Raw genomic sequence first — 17,639 nt, 5'->3', positions numbered from 1 at the left:
CACACTTGATTTTTTAGCTAGACGTGCAATTGTCCCTCTTGAAAATCTTTGTGTTTGATTTGTGATATGTAGGAAACGCAAAAGTATATTTTTGTCCACTGTAATTTTGCTAGAGAAGTTTGGTGTAGTGTTCTTCAAAAATTTAACATCATCTAGGTTCTTTCCATTTTTTTTGCAGATTTTATGATTCAGTGGGCAAAATATTGTTCCAAAAGGTGCTTATTCGAACTTGTGGCAGATTTTATGATTTCTGATTGTTTGGGAGATTTGGAAATGCAGGAACTCAAGAGTTTTTTAGGATATGTCTATAAAATGTTGTGATCTACAATTGCTTTACGAAGGCGGTTTTTCATTATAAAATTTGTATATGAGTTTTTCTTATTCGGGTGATTTTAATAGAAATTCTTACTGTATTTTAATTCCGGAAAGATGACTTTGTTCTTGTTCCGTTGCTTTTAGCCTAAATTTTTAGTGTGTCATTTTGTATGTGCCATTTCTTGTGCGAAAGCTTTGAATAGCGGATTTTGCCACTTCTAGTGACTTTTTATGTAGTTTTTATTCAAAAAAATAATAATGATAAATAATATTGGCAATTTTTAATATAATATAAATTAATGTAAAAATAGTAATTATAAATGTAATTAAGTTTGGGCCGTGCTATTTGGCCCGAAAACCTTGGACACAAAATAGCCCGAAGTTGCAAATAAGTCCTTAATTAATTTATACTCAATTTTTTATTTGCATATATAACCTCTCTTTATTAATACTAGTTTAAGAGTGTTTATCCCATATAACGGATGTGTCACGTCATTTTTACAATAAGGCAATAATCATTTGCAATAAGAAATTTTTATTTATTGCTTATTTTTTATCATTAAACATTTACACATGTCTAACGCCTCATTGGTTTGTTGTATGAATGACGTGGCGCAACCGTTGCGTTGGATAATTATCTATATCTATATATTATATAATTGAGAGGACCAACGGAACCCTCTCATTGATTCTGAGCAAATAGAGCATTCTCATGAGTTCCCCATTTAAATAGACTACTTATTTATTTATTTTATTAAAATTATTATTAATAGATAATTTCATTACTTTCATTTTATTAGATAATCTCTATATTTAATAAATTAGAGATTGTATTCATCTCAAATACATAATCCTATTACTATGGAAACTCTTATTTCTACTTACATATAGTTGTGCTTGAGGTTATCGGCAATATATGATTTATATTGGAAGTAAAGACACATGTGTTGGATGTATTAGGTTATAAATTGATTATTTTTGTCACGTTAACCATGAACCTAGAGTGGAAATTTGGAGTTTGTCGAGGTGACTGACGCAAATTCGGCAGGATTTACTTATTGTTTTACAACCCTTTCAGCCAAAAAAACAACAAGACTATCGGAAAGGTAAATAAGTTGAGTCCAATTTAATTGCGTGTGTATCATATTTGATCCATATTTAATTCCTTTAATAACAGTTTATTCTAAGAATTCCATTTTGAATTGTTTATTTGAGTAAAATTGTTTCAAATTTTAAAAAATCAACCGGTGAAATTACTATGTGATTCTTTATTTGTATTAATATTTATTTCAAATGTCATACGATCATTTTCCAGTCTGCTTATTTATTGTACCATATATTTGTTCGAGTGTTGAAAAAGTAAAACATCAAAGACAAGTGATTTAAATGAACATTTTAATCATTTGATACACAATATATAATAGTTATTTTGTTTAGATGCACACTCTGGCAATTTTTATTTCTAAATATATTATTTTGTAATTTTTTATTTGTCATTGTGATAAATAGAACATAACTCATCAAGTTTAATTTAGTTTAAACTTGTAGAGAGTAAATATCAAGTTTAATTTAATTTTTTATTTGTCATTGTGATAAATAGAAAATACATTAACATTTAATTTAGTTTCAAACACTAATATATAGTTCGTTTTATTTATTTTTCTATTGACTACAGTAACTTGTGTATTACAACACAAATTGCAATAAAAACGATAGAACAAAGTTTGTATTGATACAAATACGAGTTTCCATTTTTTATAATCTCCTTATTTTAATTTTATATTTTTAATATACTTTCAGCTTATGTAGAGTTCTTAAGGTGTGTAAACTACTAATTGTTTTTACGAATTTTTAATTGTAAAATTCGTTATTGGTTTGATATGGATAATTTAATATTGTGTATCAATTTAGAAAAAAATTTACATAAATTTTAATTTTTATTACGGTTAAGATAATTGTATATTATATAAATTAAATATTTATTATCAATTTAAACTTTTTTTTGGAAAAGAAGGTATTTTTGTACAATTAATATGATTAATGTCTTATTAGAATAATAGTTAAATTTAAAGGATTATTTTAGTCTTTTTTGTATATGAAAAGAGATCAATTTAGTATTTCGGGGTACAGTTGAAAACGAAAAATCAAAAATAGGGTACAAATAAATTTTTTCCTAGGTCATGGATAAATGAAAAAATATTATAAGGTGGAATTTTTTAAATAATTAAGCCTAATATTTACTCTCTACAGCATGAATACTTTGTGTCATAGATGATGTGGGTCTCTATTTATTAAAATCAAACTATTAAACGTATAATTACTACATTAGTAAGATACATTAGCAATATTTGTAATAAAAAAATAAAAATCTAAATAAACATATATTAAAATAAAAACTAAAACTCATAATATTAGACGTCTTTTGAGATATAATAATTTTAAAATTAAAAATAATCAACAATTATTTAGATATTAAAAATATTATTAATAATAATTATTTTAGTTGATCTAATATTTCGAGCTCATATTTTATACAAAATACTTATTTAGTTTTTTTATTTTAATATTATACTTTATTAAAATTAAACTGATATAAAATTGTTATTAAAAGAGTATTGATATTAGAGATATTCAATACTTTTAAATAATTTATTATTAATATTAAAAATATTTGTTAGTTATTATGTATATGATTTTTTTTCATATTTTTCATATATAATTTTTAACAAATTTATTATTTAAATGAATATTAATTTAATTCCGCGTAAATACGCGGGATTTACGACTAGTTCATATATGTTATTAAGAATCAAGTGTGCATGATAGTTCATACCTTAGCAAAAATAGATTTTAGAAAATATTAGAGATATTCAATACTTTTAAATAATTTATTATTAATATTAAAAATATTTGTTAGTTATTATGTATATGATTTTTTTTCATATTTTTCATATATAATTTTTAACAAATTTATTATTTAAATGAATATTAATTTAATTCCGCGTAAATACGCGGGATTTACGACTAGTTCATATATGTTATTAAGAATCAAGTGTGCATGATAGTTCATACCTTAGCAAAAATAGATTTTAGAAAAATTATTTTATTTCTCTATTTGGTTATGGTTTGTCCCTCCATAAATTTGCTCTCGTGTATAAAATTATTAAATTGAATAAATACATTAAAAAATACTTTTTTTACGAAGCTAATCGGTTATAGAGAGAATTTTAGGTAGACTCATTCTATCACGTCATCCGTATACTAGCCTATCACATTAGGACACGTCATTAAAATAATGACACTATCATAATTTTGTTTGTTACTTTTTACACTTTTAAATAGTAATATTACGATAATGTCTTTGTTTTAAAGACGTATCATAATGTAATAGGGTTAGTCCATAAATGATATAGTTGACTGAGTCTGCATAAACATTTCTCTCGGGTATTATATTGTTCTTCTATATAGTAGGAACTTATTTTCCCCCTTTACATGTAACAGAGAAAATATATTACTAATATATAGAGAATACTAGACAGTAATTTTTAGAGTAAATTATTCTAAGACACTGTAATTATATTATAATTAACAGTTTGGTACTCTTTATTTTAAAATTCGATTTAATGGTCTTTCATTTTTAATTCCGTTAATTATTAAGTCCTTCCGTTAATTTCGGCAAATACTTTCAAATAATTTGGCATCTCAAATTTTATTAACGATTTGATCCCTCGATTTTAATTTTATTAAACGATTTATTATCTCACTTTTAAATGATTTGCTAATTCATTTTCAATTTCGTTAATAATTTAATATCCCAAATTAATAGAAGAACATAATCATTAACGAAATAAAAAGTGAAAGACCACTAATTATAATATATATAACGGGTCTCATAGTAATTTGTTCTAGTTTTAAATATTAAAAATAAAAAATACTACTAGTTGTATTTTAAAATGGGTCAAGGTACAAAAATGATCTTATTGTTTACCTTGTGGCTCACATTTCCTCCTAATATTTTTCGAGTTAAAAATGGCCCTAACGTTATCAAAGTGGAATAAATATATCCTCTGTCTAACGGTAGCCTGTTTTAACGTTAATTTGGCTGATGTGACATACGATCAGCTGTTACCCTAATATTTTTAGAATCTCAAATATGACCCTAACGTTATTAAAGTGGAACAAATATAACCCTCATGCTATCAAAGTAGAACAAATATAACCTTAACGTTATCAAAGTGGAGCATATATACTTGCCGTGTAACGATGGAGGATATATTTATTCCATTTGATAATGTTAGATCATTTTTGAGACTCAAAAAATATTAGAAAATATGCACCATAGGTTAAACATTAGGATCATTTTTGTACCCTCTCCCTTCTAAAATATAAAAATATGAAGAAGAGAGTTTATTTTTGGTCTTTTTACATAAACATCTAACATTTACAAAAATATTACTTTTATACGGGTAAGAGTTTTCAATATGAAAACTACCATCCATGCTGGAGATTATTACTTTTATACGGACTAATATATACTACTCCAAGTCAAATCCTCATAAACCAAATAATTTTCTCTCTCTTCAAATTTTTCTCTCATTTCTTTCTCTCAGCTCACCTTCCGCCTCCGCCGTTCCATTTCCATCGTTTCTCTTCCATTGTTCCGCCTCCGCCGTTCCGTCTTCGTCTCGTCGTCATCTTTTTTTTATCGTTTTGATTTCAGATCTGATTTTTTTTGTTCTTTTTTTTCATTTTCAGATCTGTAATTTGCTAATTTTTTACTGTTTTTTCACCATTAAACATGTATAAAAGAGTATCTTTAAAGAATCTAATACTCATTTCATGTTATTTAGAATAATTTTGTGATTTTATGGAATAAAATTATGTTATTTCTGCATTTTTTTTGTGTTTCTGTGTTTTTTTTAATTCTGCAGAACGATTTGTTGATGCTGATTGATTGCTGAATTATTGTAATATCACAGTGTTGTTGATTTTATGTTGATTTTATGTTTATATCAACTGATTTTTTTTGTTAACATTGGCAAATAAAATAATATTGTCTGTGGAATAAATTAAAAAATTAAATTAAATTGAGACTAGATAATGATATGGTAGCATCATGGAAGAAGAAAAATAATGAAGTTGAATTATTGTAATGATATAGTGTTGACATTGTGTTAATTTTCGGTTGATATTTTGTTGATTTTAGCATTAGTGAAAAAGAAAATAATGATGTTAAATTATTATAATGTTACAATGTTGATCTTATGTTGACATTGCATTAATATTATGTTGATATTTAATTGATTTTATCATTAACGAAAAAGAACACATTATATGTGAACATAAAATAAAAAATTGAAATTAAATTGAAAAAATATTGAAAAAATAAAAATTAGTATAAAAAAGATTGAAAAATTTAAATCAGTTAGTTTATTACATATGTTGATATCAACATAACATCAACAGAATATCAACACAAGATCAACATTGTAACATTTTAATAATTCAATATTATTATTGTCTTTTTCACCAATGTTAAAATCAACAAAATATTAACCGGAAATCAACACAATTTCAACATTGTAAAGTGGCAATAATTCAACATCTTTGTTTGTCTTCTTTCCCAAAGCTAACATATCATTATCTAGTCTCAGTTAAATTTTTATTTTTTTAGTTTATTTTACGGACATCATTATCTTATTTGTCAATGTTAAAATCAATAAATATCAACTGATTATCAACATAAAATTAACATAAAATCAACAACACTGAAACATTATAATAATTTTATCAATCTACCATCATCAACAAATCGTGCTGCAGAATTAAAAAAACACAGAATTATAACCAGACATAGTAAAACTGCAGAAATAACATATTTTCATTCCATAAAATCATAAAATTATTTTATATACATGAAAATTAGTATTACATTCCTTAAAGATAATCTTTACACATGTTTAATGGTAAAAAAATTATCATGACTTAAAAACAGTTAATAAAACAATTTCTAGATCTGAAAATGAAAAAGAAAAAGAAGAAGAATGGTGAATCTTTTTGTCTCAAAATCTGATCATATGCCTTTAAAAAACTTTTTAAAATCATTAAAAACTTCTGATATCTATTCTTCCTTCCGACAATAACTCCGATTCAGATCTGAAAAAGAAAACACAAAAATAAGAGAACGGCGGCGGCACAACGAAGGCGACAGTGGAGCGGCACTGAGACTTGATGAAGGGCGACGACTATCAGAAGAAGAAATCGTGGGAAGAAGAAGAAAAGAAACCGCTACTTTCAGAGAAAAACGAAAAAGAAACCGCCAATATCAGAGCTAAGAAAGAAGTTCGTATAAAAGAGAAGAATTTAAAAATTTAGGTCAAAAAAGTAATAAAAGACTGTATGAAAAGTAAAGAAAAATCTTGGCCCGTATAAAAGTTATTGGACTAAGAAATCCCGTAAAACATATAAAAAGCCCTTTATTTTTAAACTTTTATAATTTGCCTATATCTCACTTAAATTTTGCCTTAGTGAATCTAACGATGTCGTTTCAAACTCATCATCCCAATTTTGAAAATTTGAATCAAATAAAAACCCCGCTATCTCCCCCCCCCCCTTCTTCTTCTCTCTCACTCTCCGCCATTAAACCACAGCTTCACTCCACACACTTAATTTCAAACTCACCCGAAGCAAATGACCTCATCATCTTTAACAACAACAAGAACAGCAACGAATAACTACACAATCGACGACGACAAAGACCTAGACGACGCCGCATTGTGGGCTGTAATCGACTCCGCCGAAGCTTCTCACTCCACCACAAAACCCCGTAGCAAACCGCTCGCTCTCCGATACCCTAATTTCCAATCTCCACCGACACCTGTCTCCAATTTCTCATCTCCGCCTCAAAACCCTAGATCTCAAATTCGATACGTTAATAATAGTAATAATAATAATAATAATACTAGTAATAGAAATTCTCCTTATTCTGATCCTTATCGGCGGCCTAATAAGATAGCGAGAACGTTTGGGTCGGAAATCAGTGACAGTACGAGTACTAGTCCACCTGGGCTTGCTATTGTTAAGAAGAGTTCGCCGGTTATTAATACGGTGGCGTATTCGTCTCCTGAGGCTTACTTGTCGCCGAAGATTGGGAAGTATGGTTCGAATGATGGATCGGAGGTTTCTCCGGGAAGTTTTATGCGTCATAATGAAGAGAATGATGTGATGAGGCATTGCTTGAATGGGAGATTTCCTTCGGTTTCGCTTTTTAAAGATTATCAGGATGCTGCTATGGCGGTAATTTCTTCTCTTTGTTTCATGTCGTTTTTTCTCCCTGCGTTTCAATTGGAAATTATTATATTTAGGTCAACAATATAGGTTAGATTTGTTCATTAGCTCAAATAGATGCAAGAATTCAAATGAACAAATGAATTGATTTACTTGATGAATTCTTGTGGTAGAAACCTTACGTTTGCTAGAATTCAATTATTTTTAACTGAAAATGAGATTAATCTTAGACGAAACAAAGGGTTTATTATGTATTTGCTGTTGGTGCATTTGATTATCGTTCTGTCTATGTTATCTGCGATTTAAGCTTCTGTTGTGTTTGCATTTCCCTGATCTTATAGGTAAATGATTTTGTTTGGTTTCGGTCATTCTATTACTTTGTAGTTAGTAGTACTTGCTAAACAGGAGTATAGAAGTCCTCCATCATAACAGATTGGCAAGAACTTAGGCTGTATTATACGGATCAAACATTTTTTAACTCATTAAACTTGGATATAGTTGTTGCAAATCATTCCTTATAAGATTGAATTTTGGCTTTATTTTTACTTGGGTCTGTTTTAGATTCAGATACCAACCAGAGTTGACTAATACATGGAATAACTAGGTTTAGATGTAAAGCGTTGTGGCTGTAGCACTATGATTCTTACTCAAAACAATAAACCGGATTTTTATTAAAAAGTAACATAATGTTGCCTAGTGGATCATGAGCTTAACTACTTAACCATTCTATTATGAATGCCACATAAGCTAATTAGATAATCGACTCTTAGATGAGCAGTGAATGCCGACTTACTTTATGTTATTAGTTTATACACTCTATGGTTTCTTTTATTTAATAGCATGAACATGAATATAGTGATATTGTAGGTTGAGTGTTGATAAGTGCCCCTGAAGTAGTGTTGGAAATTTGCATCAAATGCAATTATCATGGTGTCATTCTGCTTGCTTTCATATGTAGTTGTAATAGATAAACACTCAGAAGTAGGACTGTAGGGTAACAATGGTGATTGTTTACAAGTATTTTTTGTCTGCACGTAAATTAAGGATCATAGCAGATGCCAGATAGCATGGCTGATGAGGTGAAGTTACCATGATCCTAATTTCGCAACATTTCAAGAACTGATTTCTGCACATGTTATTATGATGGAGCGCATTGTGTTTCCATCTTTCAATATTGATTTGTATAATTTGATGGAATTGTTTCCTTTTTGTTGGTTAATAATAATCTGAAAAATTTAAAGTATCCCTCTATCAGTATTCAGTACCTCATGTTTGTCTAACAATCCATAAGTGCTCATTCATGATTTTTCAGAATGTGATCTTCATTGATGTTTTTATATATATTATCTTGAATGTGGAGTGCCATAGAATCGCCAAATGCCTATGGATTCATTTATATGTGCTAGGACTTTTACCTTGAAAGTGTTTTCTTCTTCGGCAATTTTTTTTTTAAGACTCTTTCCATGTGTCATTTCATGAGCAGATTTTGGAGAAATCAGATTACACTAGGATTTCTGGGCACCCTTTCATTAAAAAGACAGGTAATGCATTATTTTTTTCTTTCTGAACATCTTGTGCTGTCATGGAATAACTAGTATGTGTGAGTACACATGCAGGTTGGAGGAAGATATCATTGTACTTCAATATTTCCTATGAAATCAGAGACAAGAATATTGAATTTGATGATAATAGAAATGTTCAGCGTGCTGAATTTATTGTTCGGGCACATATGCAGTGCGTTTCTCTGTCTCCTTTTTTGAATAAAGTGGTATACACTAAATTGGTTCATATGGTGATATTTTATTTGCTTTCTATTTTTCCCTTTTACTAGGGGTGGCAGGTTCTCTGATGGATGGGGTTCCTGTGAGCGGCGTGAAAAGAAATTTACAAAACCAAATCATGATATACCCAGTACAGCTGAAACTAGAGCAAAAAATAAAGCTTGCCAGGTTTTTCCTTCTTTCCTATGCTTATTTCTAAAATTTACAGTGCAAATTTATGAATTGCGGCTAGCCAACTGCTTCTCATGCACAATATATACTTTTAGAGCATTTCATGAAGTTGAGCTTAGGTGCATTGTGTAGCCCACTGGCTCAGTACAGTTGTCTCAACTTAATGCTGGAAAGAAAGCTTGGGTCAGCTCATTTTATTAGTGCATATCAGATATGTCTAGTTTGAAACTTTACATCCTACCAAAATAGAATTGCGGCTAGAGGCTAATGTTTTTGGAAGTTAACATTGTTTTGATAGACATGTAGAGTGAACAAATACGCCAGACATTATAAACTTTCTATTGTTGTCCATATCATCCAATTATCCCAAGCATAATTTTAAATGGTTTTTGAATTTAGCAAAGAATTCAGCCTCTTACTTAAACTAGTTAGTAAAATGATAATTTGTCACCTCGAATATGACAATTTTGGTTATGCTCAGTTTGACACCATTAAAAGTTTCAATTTTCCGGTTTGTTTTGGTTTTGTACATAAAAAGTATCAGCTATGTTTTGGTGCGAACCGAACAGGAAAACCAGCCTGACTGACAGGCCCATTTCAGTTTGAAAATTCAAATCGTTTTAAATTTGGTTCGGTGTGAACTGAATGCACCCATACACGAGACAAATAGCAAATGCTATTCTTAAATCTGGTTGATGTGCATCTACTTCAGAATATATTTTAAGCATATGATGTTATATGCTCTATTCTGTAGTGCTTTATGATGTCAATTCCAAAAAGAAATACATTTCTGAAAGTGCTAACTTATAATTTGCACACTGGCAGGACCTACTTGGAATTGGCGAGTATCGACCTGGAATGAGCGAATTCAATAAATAGATTTGTTATATTTGCATCTCTAAGCAACAATGTAGTCCATCTAATTTGCTCATGAATGTACAACATTGCGATAAGAAACTGAAAAAGTTAAGATTTCGAATTTCTTATTAGTAAATATAAATTGCTCATCTGGTCTAAGCTGTGACCACATAGTTGTTGCTATTTGCAATATTTGACAGTAATTGATAGAAACATTTTAAACAGAGATATTATGTAGCTTTTGGACTGTACAAGGCTTATGGACCAGAGACATTAATGGAGGTTTGGACTAACAGGGTGAATGGACCCGAGTTGTTTTTCTTACATTTATTTGTTAAAAATTAATTTGATTAATCATAATATATATATTTCCTTGCTTTAGATCATTCATATAAACAAAGCATAAATGAAGTAATATAGATCCTGTCCGTGTGCCAGTGGCAGAAAACGCAATCGTAAGATAGATTTGGTGTTTAAATCAGCACCAATTGACTAGATTTTTAATCGATGATTCAAATTGCAAAAAAAAAAAAAGAAATTTGCGTCTTAAGTTTGTAAAAGTTAAAAACTTATATTAATATTGCAAAACACATCGTAGTTTGTAATTTAATGTATATTTTACTCTTTTTTCTTTTTATATTGGGATAAAATTGAATTTGAGTTTTATATAATGAAATGAAATATTGTTAAATATGTATGGATGGTATAAAATCCTTATTATTGAACAAAATCCTTGTTGGATGCTTTCTGGCTATGCTTTTTTTTTTCCAGGTTATTTCATGTGTAGATGCAGGTCAAGCCAGCAATAAAAAAAGGTTGTGGACCAGAGTAAGAAAAAGAAACTTGGACTAACAGTAATAGAGTCTTTTTGGTCCCTAGAAAGAAGAGTAACCCATTAAAACTGCTGATATTTTACCAATGGGATTGGTTCAAATGGTAAGCGATTTGATATCGCTTAAGTAAGGTTTCGTATTCGAGTCTTATGAATGTAAAAAATTTCCAGTGTGAATCGGAATTGGATTAGTTAGGATAAAATCTTGGAAACTGGACGGGCAACAAAAAAAACTGCTGACATTTTACACAATAAGCAACAATTACATTTTTATTTTCCATTTTTTAACATATAAAATATCTTTTTTTTTTCAATTATTAATATGTATATTTTTTTTTGCTAGCATCGAAATGCTAACTCGTGTGTTAAAGGGCAGAAGATTCCTTACTACATAGATCAGGTAAACATTATAAGTATGTGAGACCCATACAAATGGGACATCTAAATGATTGTTTATTTCATACCGACCGGATCCAACCAACTCTATAAATGTCGAAACTCAAAACCATATGCAAATATTAGATGAGTTTTGTAAGATGCTTAACTACATTTCGAATCGGGTCGGAGGAGTAGGACGGGCGACCATTTGGAAGACGAAGCTATCATGATTAATTTTGATTCAATGTTTTCGGACCGGTTTATGATTTAGATTTGCCAGCTAATATTATAAATATAAATATATTTATACAATACATAACATGTATTTTCTTTTATAAAATATATTTATATATTTAAATTTTAGGTACATCTGTAAAGTTCTAACTAATAAATACATAAAAATTAATAAATAAATCAATACTCTAACTATTAATTTCAAAATAAGTTAGTTTTTACGTTTTAACCAATTAATATTTTTTTTTGAAGAAGTTCAATTGTATTTTCAGTTTTTAGAAAAAAAAAAAAAAACTGAACCAGACTAACTCTCAGTTTACATTGATAAATGGTTGAGCCATTCCATCCGGTTCGGTTCATAAAACCCTGCTTCAACGATCTCATTTTGTAATATAACTTTATTTATTTAATCATCTCATTACTTCTTTTTTAGGCACGTTTCTCCACTGCTTTTAATATAAACTATGTATGTTAAGTGCTGCAAACGAAATAATTAAATTTTATTTAATGTGTTTATAAGGTAATAAAATCATTATATCTAACTAATTAATTAAACTTTTAATAAATTAATTCGAGATTTTTGAGGTATATCATAATTAATAGTTTAATATATTTTTTTAAAAAAAATATTTAATTGATCCCTTAGTTTTAATTCGGTTAACTATTAGGCCCCTCCGTTAATTTTGTCATTTACTTTCAAACGATTTGCTACCCCATCTTTAATTCCGTGAACTGTTTGCTCCATCACTTTTAATTTGATCAATTTTACCTCACTTTTAAACAATTTGATACCTTAGTTTTAATTCAATTAAACAATTTATTCTCTTAAATTAACGAAAGGGTATCTCATTTAACAAAATTAAAACTGAAGGACAATTAAGTAAACTTTTGAAACAAGAGTTACCAGACTGTTGATTATGATATACTTCAAAGACCTGAACGTAATTTTCTCTTAAACATTTTATAAATAGAAATCATTTATTTTCATTATTCTCTATCGGATTAGGCCTCATACATATTTCTACTTGGACTCAGTTTGTAGATAAAAATAAAATATTTCATTGATTCTCCTTCCACTATCTATTCTTTGTGCAGAGCAGTGAATCAGAATTTGCAGAGCTAAACAACGGTAATACATTACTTTCACTCATTCTCTTGCTAGTATATTGTTGGGCTCTGTGTTTAATTAAAGAGACACATGCTGTTGAAAGCACCACATTTTCTGCCATTTCTCTTCTTTTTCATCAAACATATAGTTCCTTTATATATTTAATTCTTCTTATATGAATTCTTTTTTACGGTAGCTAGATTCCTCCGGTGACCATACTCTACACTGCACTACAACAGGCTCATGGCTCTGCAGGTATTAATTAATGTGCATTCGCCATAAGCGACGTCGGTTTGATACGTGTGAATGAGTTTCGATATTGAAATGCAGGAAGAAGGCTGGCCGCTTGGGTTAAGACCGGTGAATGAGAGAGTTGCGTTGGTCCGAAATGGCGAGTTTAACGGATCTTTATCGTCTACTACTTTGCTTACTGCCTCTTCTCCTCCAAGCTCCACCACTGATGACTCTTCCTCAGATCTTGATACTCAGGTCATTCATTAACTCTTGCTGTTTTTCATTTTGCACACAAACATAATCATTCTAGTTTGTTGCATTAATCCTTTGATTAACATTAAACGGTATTTTGTGGGACTATAGAACTAAAATAAAGTGGAGTTGAATTAATCCACTTTACTCTTTTCACGTGCTTTATTATCATCTATATCAACTGCTTACCTCTTGCTTTCATTATAACTATCGTATTTTTATATGTATATTAATTGGTGACCAAATCTTAATTCGTGTTTACCAATTTTTTTTAATTTTATTATTTAACTTAAATTCTGTTTTAATGAAGATTTTTTTTGGCAAAAATGTTATGTGGCTATTGAATTTATTTTATTTTTTCTAAACATTGGACATATATACACAATTAGATAGAAAAATTCCCCGCTGAATTGAAATTATATGCATTAATAATAATTTTTTTAAAAAATACAAGTAAAAACTATTGATTTGGTTGACTAACACTAAAAGTAGACGGAATGACTAAATTGTTGATGAAAACAAAAGTAAGAAACCATATTATTTGATTTTCAAACATAAAGGACAAAGTGTAAATTATAACATATATGTGAATTTTATAGTAATTTGTTCAAAATTTTGATACCAAGTTGTTTGGGTGTACAAATTTCGGATGAGTTTTCAGGGATTTGTTGGGTAATATTAAATCACGTGAATCACTAAACTTTTATTTTAGCATGATGCACTAAAATAGTACTATATAATTGAAAGATAATTTTTTTATAAGATTATTCAATACTAAATTATTAGATAAAAGGTATTTATGAGGTCTAAACATTTATTCGACTTTGCAAAAATGAATTCAAATATATATGAAATAAAAATTGAATGCAACAGATCTATATTAGTTTAAAAAATTGGTTTAAACCCGTGTTTTAAAAACCGGACAGGACCGGCCGATCATACCGGTTAAACCGGAAACCGGCCAGTGGTCCGGTCTAAAACAACCAAAAGCCCGAATTTTTTAGTTGAATTGGGTTGGACCAGTTTGAACCGGATTGAACCAATAAAAATCAGATGTTGAACTGGTGAATCGGAAGTTAAACCGGTAAACCAATTTTTTTTTATATTTTTTAAAAATGTGTTAAACTAGTTGAACCGATTATTGAACCGGTTCAACCAGAAACCGGTGGCCTCACCAATTTGATTTTTAGAACATTGATTTAAACGATGAAATTTGGAGTCAAAAATCAGTCCCTTAAGATTGATTTTCGATTTGATATATTAAGGTTCAGTAAAGTTTTTTTTTTCTTCTGAATCTATGACTCTAGTAGAATATTTTTACTTGCACCATTTAAGGTAATGTATAGCTCTTCGGTAGGTTCATTCAAAGTTAATTATTCCGCATTATTATTATAAAATAGTTATTGATTTATGCTATAATAGAAAGTTATAGTATAAAATAGTTATTGATTTACTTTATATAATAAAATTTTGTATCTCTTATGATGAATTTATCAGTCAACCGGATCATTCTTCCACGACAAGAGCATCACCCTCGGTAGCCTCATCGGAGTAAGTAGCGATAATGTTTCCGAGCTCTCGAGAAGATCAAGTAGAACAAGAAGAAGAAGAAGAAGGGCAGACCAAACTTTTAACGATCAAAAGATGAATAACAAACCTAATTGTTTATTCTGGTTATGCTCAAAGCTAAGCAGTAGTGACGCTGTTAACACTAACGCAGCTTCACTCAGTCATTTTCTTCAAGAGGAAAGAAGAGCTGCAGCCAACAACGTTAACAGAACTGGCGGAGTTAGTGATTTTTGTCCGTTAAATTCAGTATCAATTGAGGCAGATGGGAATGGGTATGGACTTCCATTTCTGTTTTCATGCTTCTGTCCGCAACTAACTCATTGAATCTTTACTTCTTTTTCATTATTTCTTGGATATTTTAATCACTCAATTCACTTTAATTTGCATTGAGCCATGCTTTTTGTTTTTTCATTCTATTGGTTACTCCATGTTTTCAATTCAATTCATTATAACTAGCATTATATTTTAAATTTTATTATTATTTTATTGGCAAATTTTAATATTAATTCTACCAAAAAAAATTGATATTAGTTGTATTATATAAGTATATAAAATTAGTTTAATCTGATAAACATAGTCTGATTTATTTTGGTAATCCTACATTATTAAATAAAATGGACCAACATTTAATAAAAAATCACGACACTTATATAAATAACATCTTCCGAATTTTCTAATTTTAAATTTTATAAACTACGTACGACCACATAAAATATGTTAGTTATTAAATATAGTAGTTTATGAGAAAATAAATAGAGCAAATTACTATGAGACTCCGCACATCCGTCATAATTTATATTTTTGAAGTTTAGCCATAAGAAAAAGAAACTAGAGAAAATTAGAGGGAGTATTTGATTTTGAGAAATAACCCCTAAATCACTTGCTCCCTATTTTTTTTTTATCTTAAATGTTTTTAATGTTTTTAGAGAAAATTAGAAAAAACACTCAATTTTTTAAATAATAGTAATTTTTACTCTAACAGTGAAAATATAGAGAAATTATTTTCACCTTTTTAACACTTTTACTTTTTTTATTATAATAATACTTATTTCTTATTATTTTTTACTCTAAGCATTTTTTTACTCTAGTACGTGTATCTCTTCGTCCTCTTCATTTTCTTTTCTTCTTTTTTGTCAAAGGGTTAGCATAATTAGTGGTGATGGTCAATAGTTTCCTATCTTGTAAAGATCTCATAGTATAGCAACTCCTATAAATTAGGCTTATGATTTATTCATTTCCTAAACATCCCTGTATCTACTTGTATATATATCCTTCTCATTTACATATGAATCATACACAACTATTCAAATCCATTCTCTGACTTGGTATCAAAGCCTAACCTTTTTTCTTTTTTTCTCTACTGCAAATAATGACTTCTTCCTCTTCTTCAACAACATCAGCTTCTTCCCCATCAACCACCTCTGTACCCACAAATCCTATTCCGTCTCATCTATCTATGATAACAACCACTGCAACCCCTACCCACATTCAACAAACCTTTTCTATCAAACTAAATTCAAAAAATTATATTCCTTGGAAATTGCAGTTCACTCCTCTTCTTAATTTCTATAATCTACATGGAATTCTCAACGGCACGGATGTACCTCCGTCCAAATATATTCTCAATTCCGACTCAAATCAACAAGAAGTTAATCCAACATATCTAACATGGTTTAATAAAGATCAGTTGCTCTTCTCATGGTTGTTGTCATCAATATCAGAGGAGGTTTATCCTCTTCTCATAGGACTGAACTCTGCTTCAGAAATTTGGTTTGCACTAGCCTCTGCCTATGGTGCTGTGAGTCAAGCACAACGTACACAGCTACACCTAGAACTTCATAATCTCAACAAAGATGACAAGTCAGTCGCTCAGTATTTGCAACAAGCAAAGGCCATAGCCGACCAACTTGCATTAGCAAACCAACCCATCTCACCAGCTGAATTCAACGCGATTGTCTATAACAAATTGGGTGCTGATTTTAATGGAATTATCGCTGCTTTACAACAAAGACCTGAACCACCTAGCTATCATGATCTTCATGGTCAGTTAGTTGCGTATGAACTGTTACTCAGATCTCAGCAACCTCATATACCGCAAGCAAATCTGACTCAACGAGTTCCAGAGCATCATTCTACTGGACAACATAGATCCTCTCACCCCTTTTTCAACTCATCTTTTGTTCCTAATCAGAATCACACTCGCAGGCAGGGTGGACGAGGACGACGATCGATGTCTTTTGGTCGTTCTCAATGTCAAATTTGTGGATATACCAATCATATGGCGTATGAGTGTAGACGACGTTTTGACTCCAATTTTAATTCTCGATCTGCCTCAACACGGCGCACACCTCCGATTCATCAAGCTAATCTCACGCAGTACTCTCATACTAGCAACTACTCAGAAAATAGGAGCTCTGCTCCTCCTCTTGATTGGTACCCGGATACTGGTGCCACTCATCATGTTACACCAGATTTGTCTTCTCTGAGCATTGCGGACAACTATAAGGGTATGGAAAAGTTAACTATTGGTAATGGTACTTCTCTTCATATTGCTAATATTGGTAATAGTTCTATTAAATCCTCTATTAAGCCGCTGAAAATGGACAAAATCTTACATGTC

General features: G+C 29.8%; 2 protein-coding genes across 5 annotated transcripts; both read left to right on the top strand.

Moving 5' to 3' along the window:
- Window positions 1-6,925: 6,925 nt before the first annotated feature.
- Window positions 6,926-10,736, top strand: LOC126676836 (uncharacterized). Its single transcript, XM_050371136.2, has 5 exons — window positions 6,926-7,611; window positions 9,086-9,143; window positions 9,219-9,336; window positions 9,434-9,551; window positions 10,380-10,736. The coding sequence occupies exons 1-5, from the start codon at window positions 7,006-7,008 to the stop codon at window positions 10,431-10,433; spliced, it is 954 nt and encodes a 317-aa protein (XP_050227093.1). The 5' UTR covers window positions 6,926-7,005; the 3' UTR covers window positions 10,434-10,736.
- A 2,114-nt stretch (window positions 10,737-12,850) lies between these two features.
- On the top strand, window positions 12,851-15,409 carry LOC126664650 (uncharacterized protein At3g17950-like). 4 transcript variants are annotated; one of them, XM_050357155.1, is made up of 4 exons: window positions 12,851-12,985; window positions 13,165-13,219; window positions 13,295-13,453; window positions 14,948-15,409. In XM_050357155.1, exons 2-4 carry the CDS (start codon window positions 13,208-13,210, stop codon window positions 15,341-15,343), a joined length of 567 nt encoding a protein of 188 aa, XP_050213112.1. In that variant the 5' UTR covers window positions 12,851-12,985; window positions 13,165-13,207; the 3' UTR covers window positions 15,344-15,409. The 4 variants fall into 4 exon arrangements, with proteins under 4 accessions (XP_050213112.1, XP_050213111.1, XP_050213110.1 ...); XM_050357154.1 differs by having other exon boundaries at window positions 13,161-13,219; XM_050357153.1 differs by having other exon boundaries at window positions 13,158-13,219.
- The last annotated feature ends 2,230 nt before the right edge of the window (window positions 15,410-17,639 follow it).

Source organism: Mercurialis annua, linkage group LG1-X (assembly GCF_937616625.2).
Source record: "Mercurialis annua linkage group LG1-X, ddMerAnnu1.2, whole genome shotgun sequence".
Lineage (NCBI taxonomy): Eukaryota > Viridiplantae > Streptophyta > Magnoliopsida > Malpighiales > Euphorbiaceae > Mercurialis > Mercurialis annua.
The sequence above is the reverse complement of the archived record's forward strand: the minus strand, read 5'-3'. Positions and strand labels throughout refer to the sequence as shown.

Coding starts and splice junctions, on each gene's coding strand:
- LOC126664650 (XM_050357152.1), top strand. CDS start 13,271: ATGAGTTTCGATATTGAAATGCAGGAAGAAGGCTGGCCGCTTGGGTTA. Junction 13,454..14,947: donor CCTCAGATCTTGATACTCAG/GTCATTCATTAA, acceptor TGAATTTATCAG/TCAACCGGATCATTCTTCCA.
- LOC126676836 (XM_050371136.2), top strand. CDS start 7,006: ATGACCTCATCATCTTTAACAACAACAAGAACAGCAACGAATAACTAC. Junction 7,612..9,085: donor ATCAGGATGCTGCTATGGCG/GTAATTTCTTCT, acceptor TTTCATGAGCAG/ATTTTGGAGAAATCAGATTA. Junction 9,552..10,379: donor CAAAAAATAAAGCTTGCCAG/GTTTTTCCTTCT, acceptor GCACACTGGCAG/GACCTACTTGGAATTGGCGA.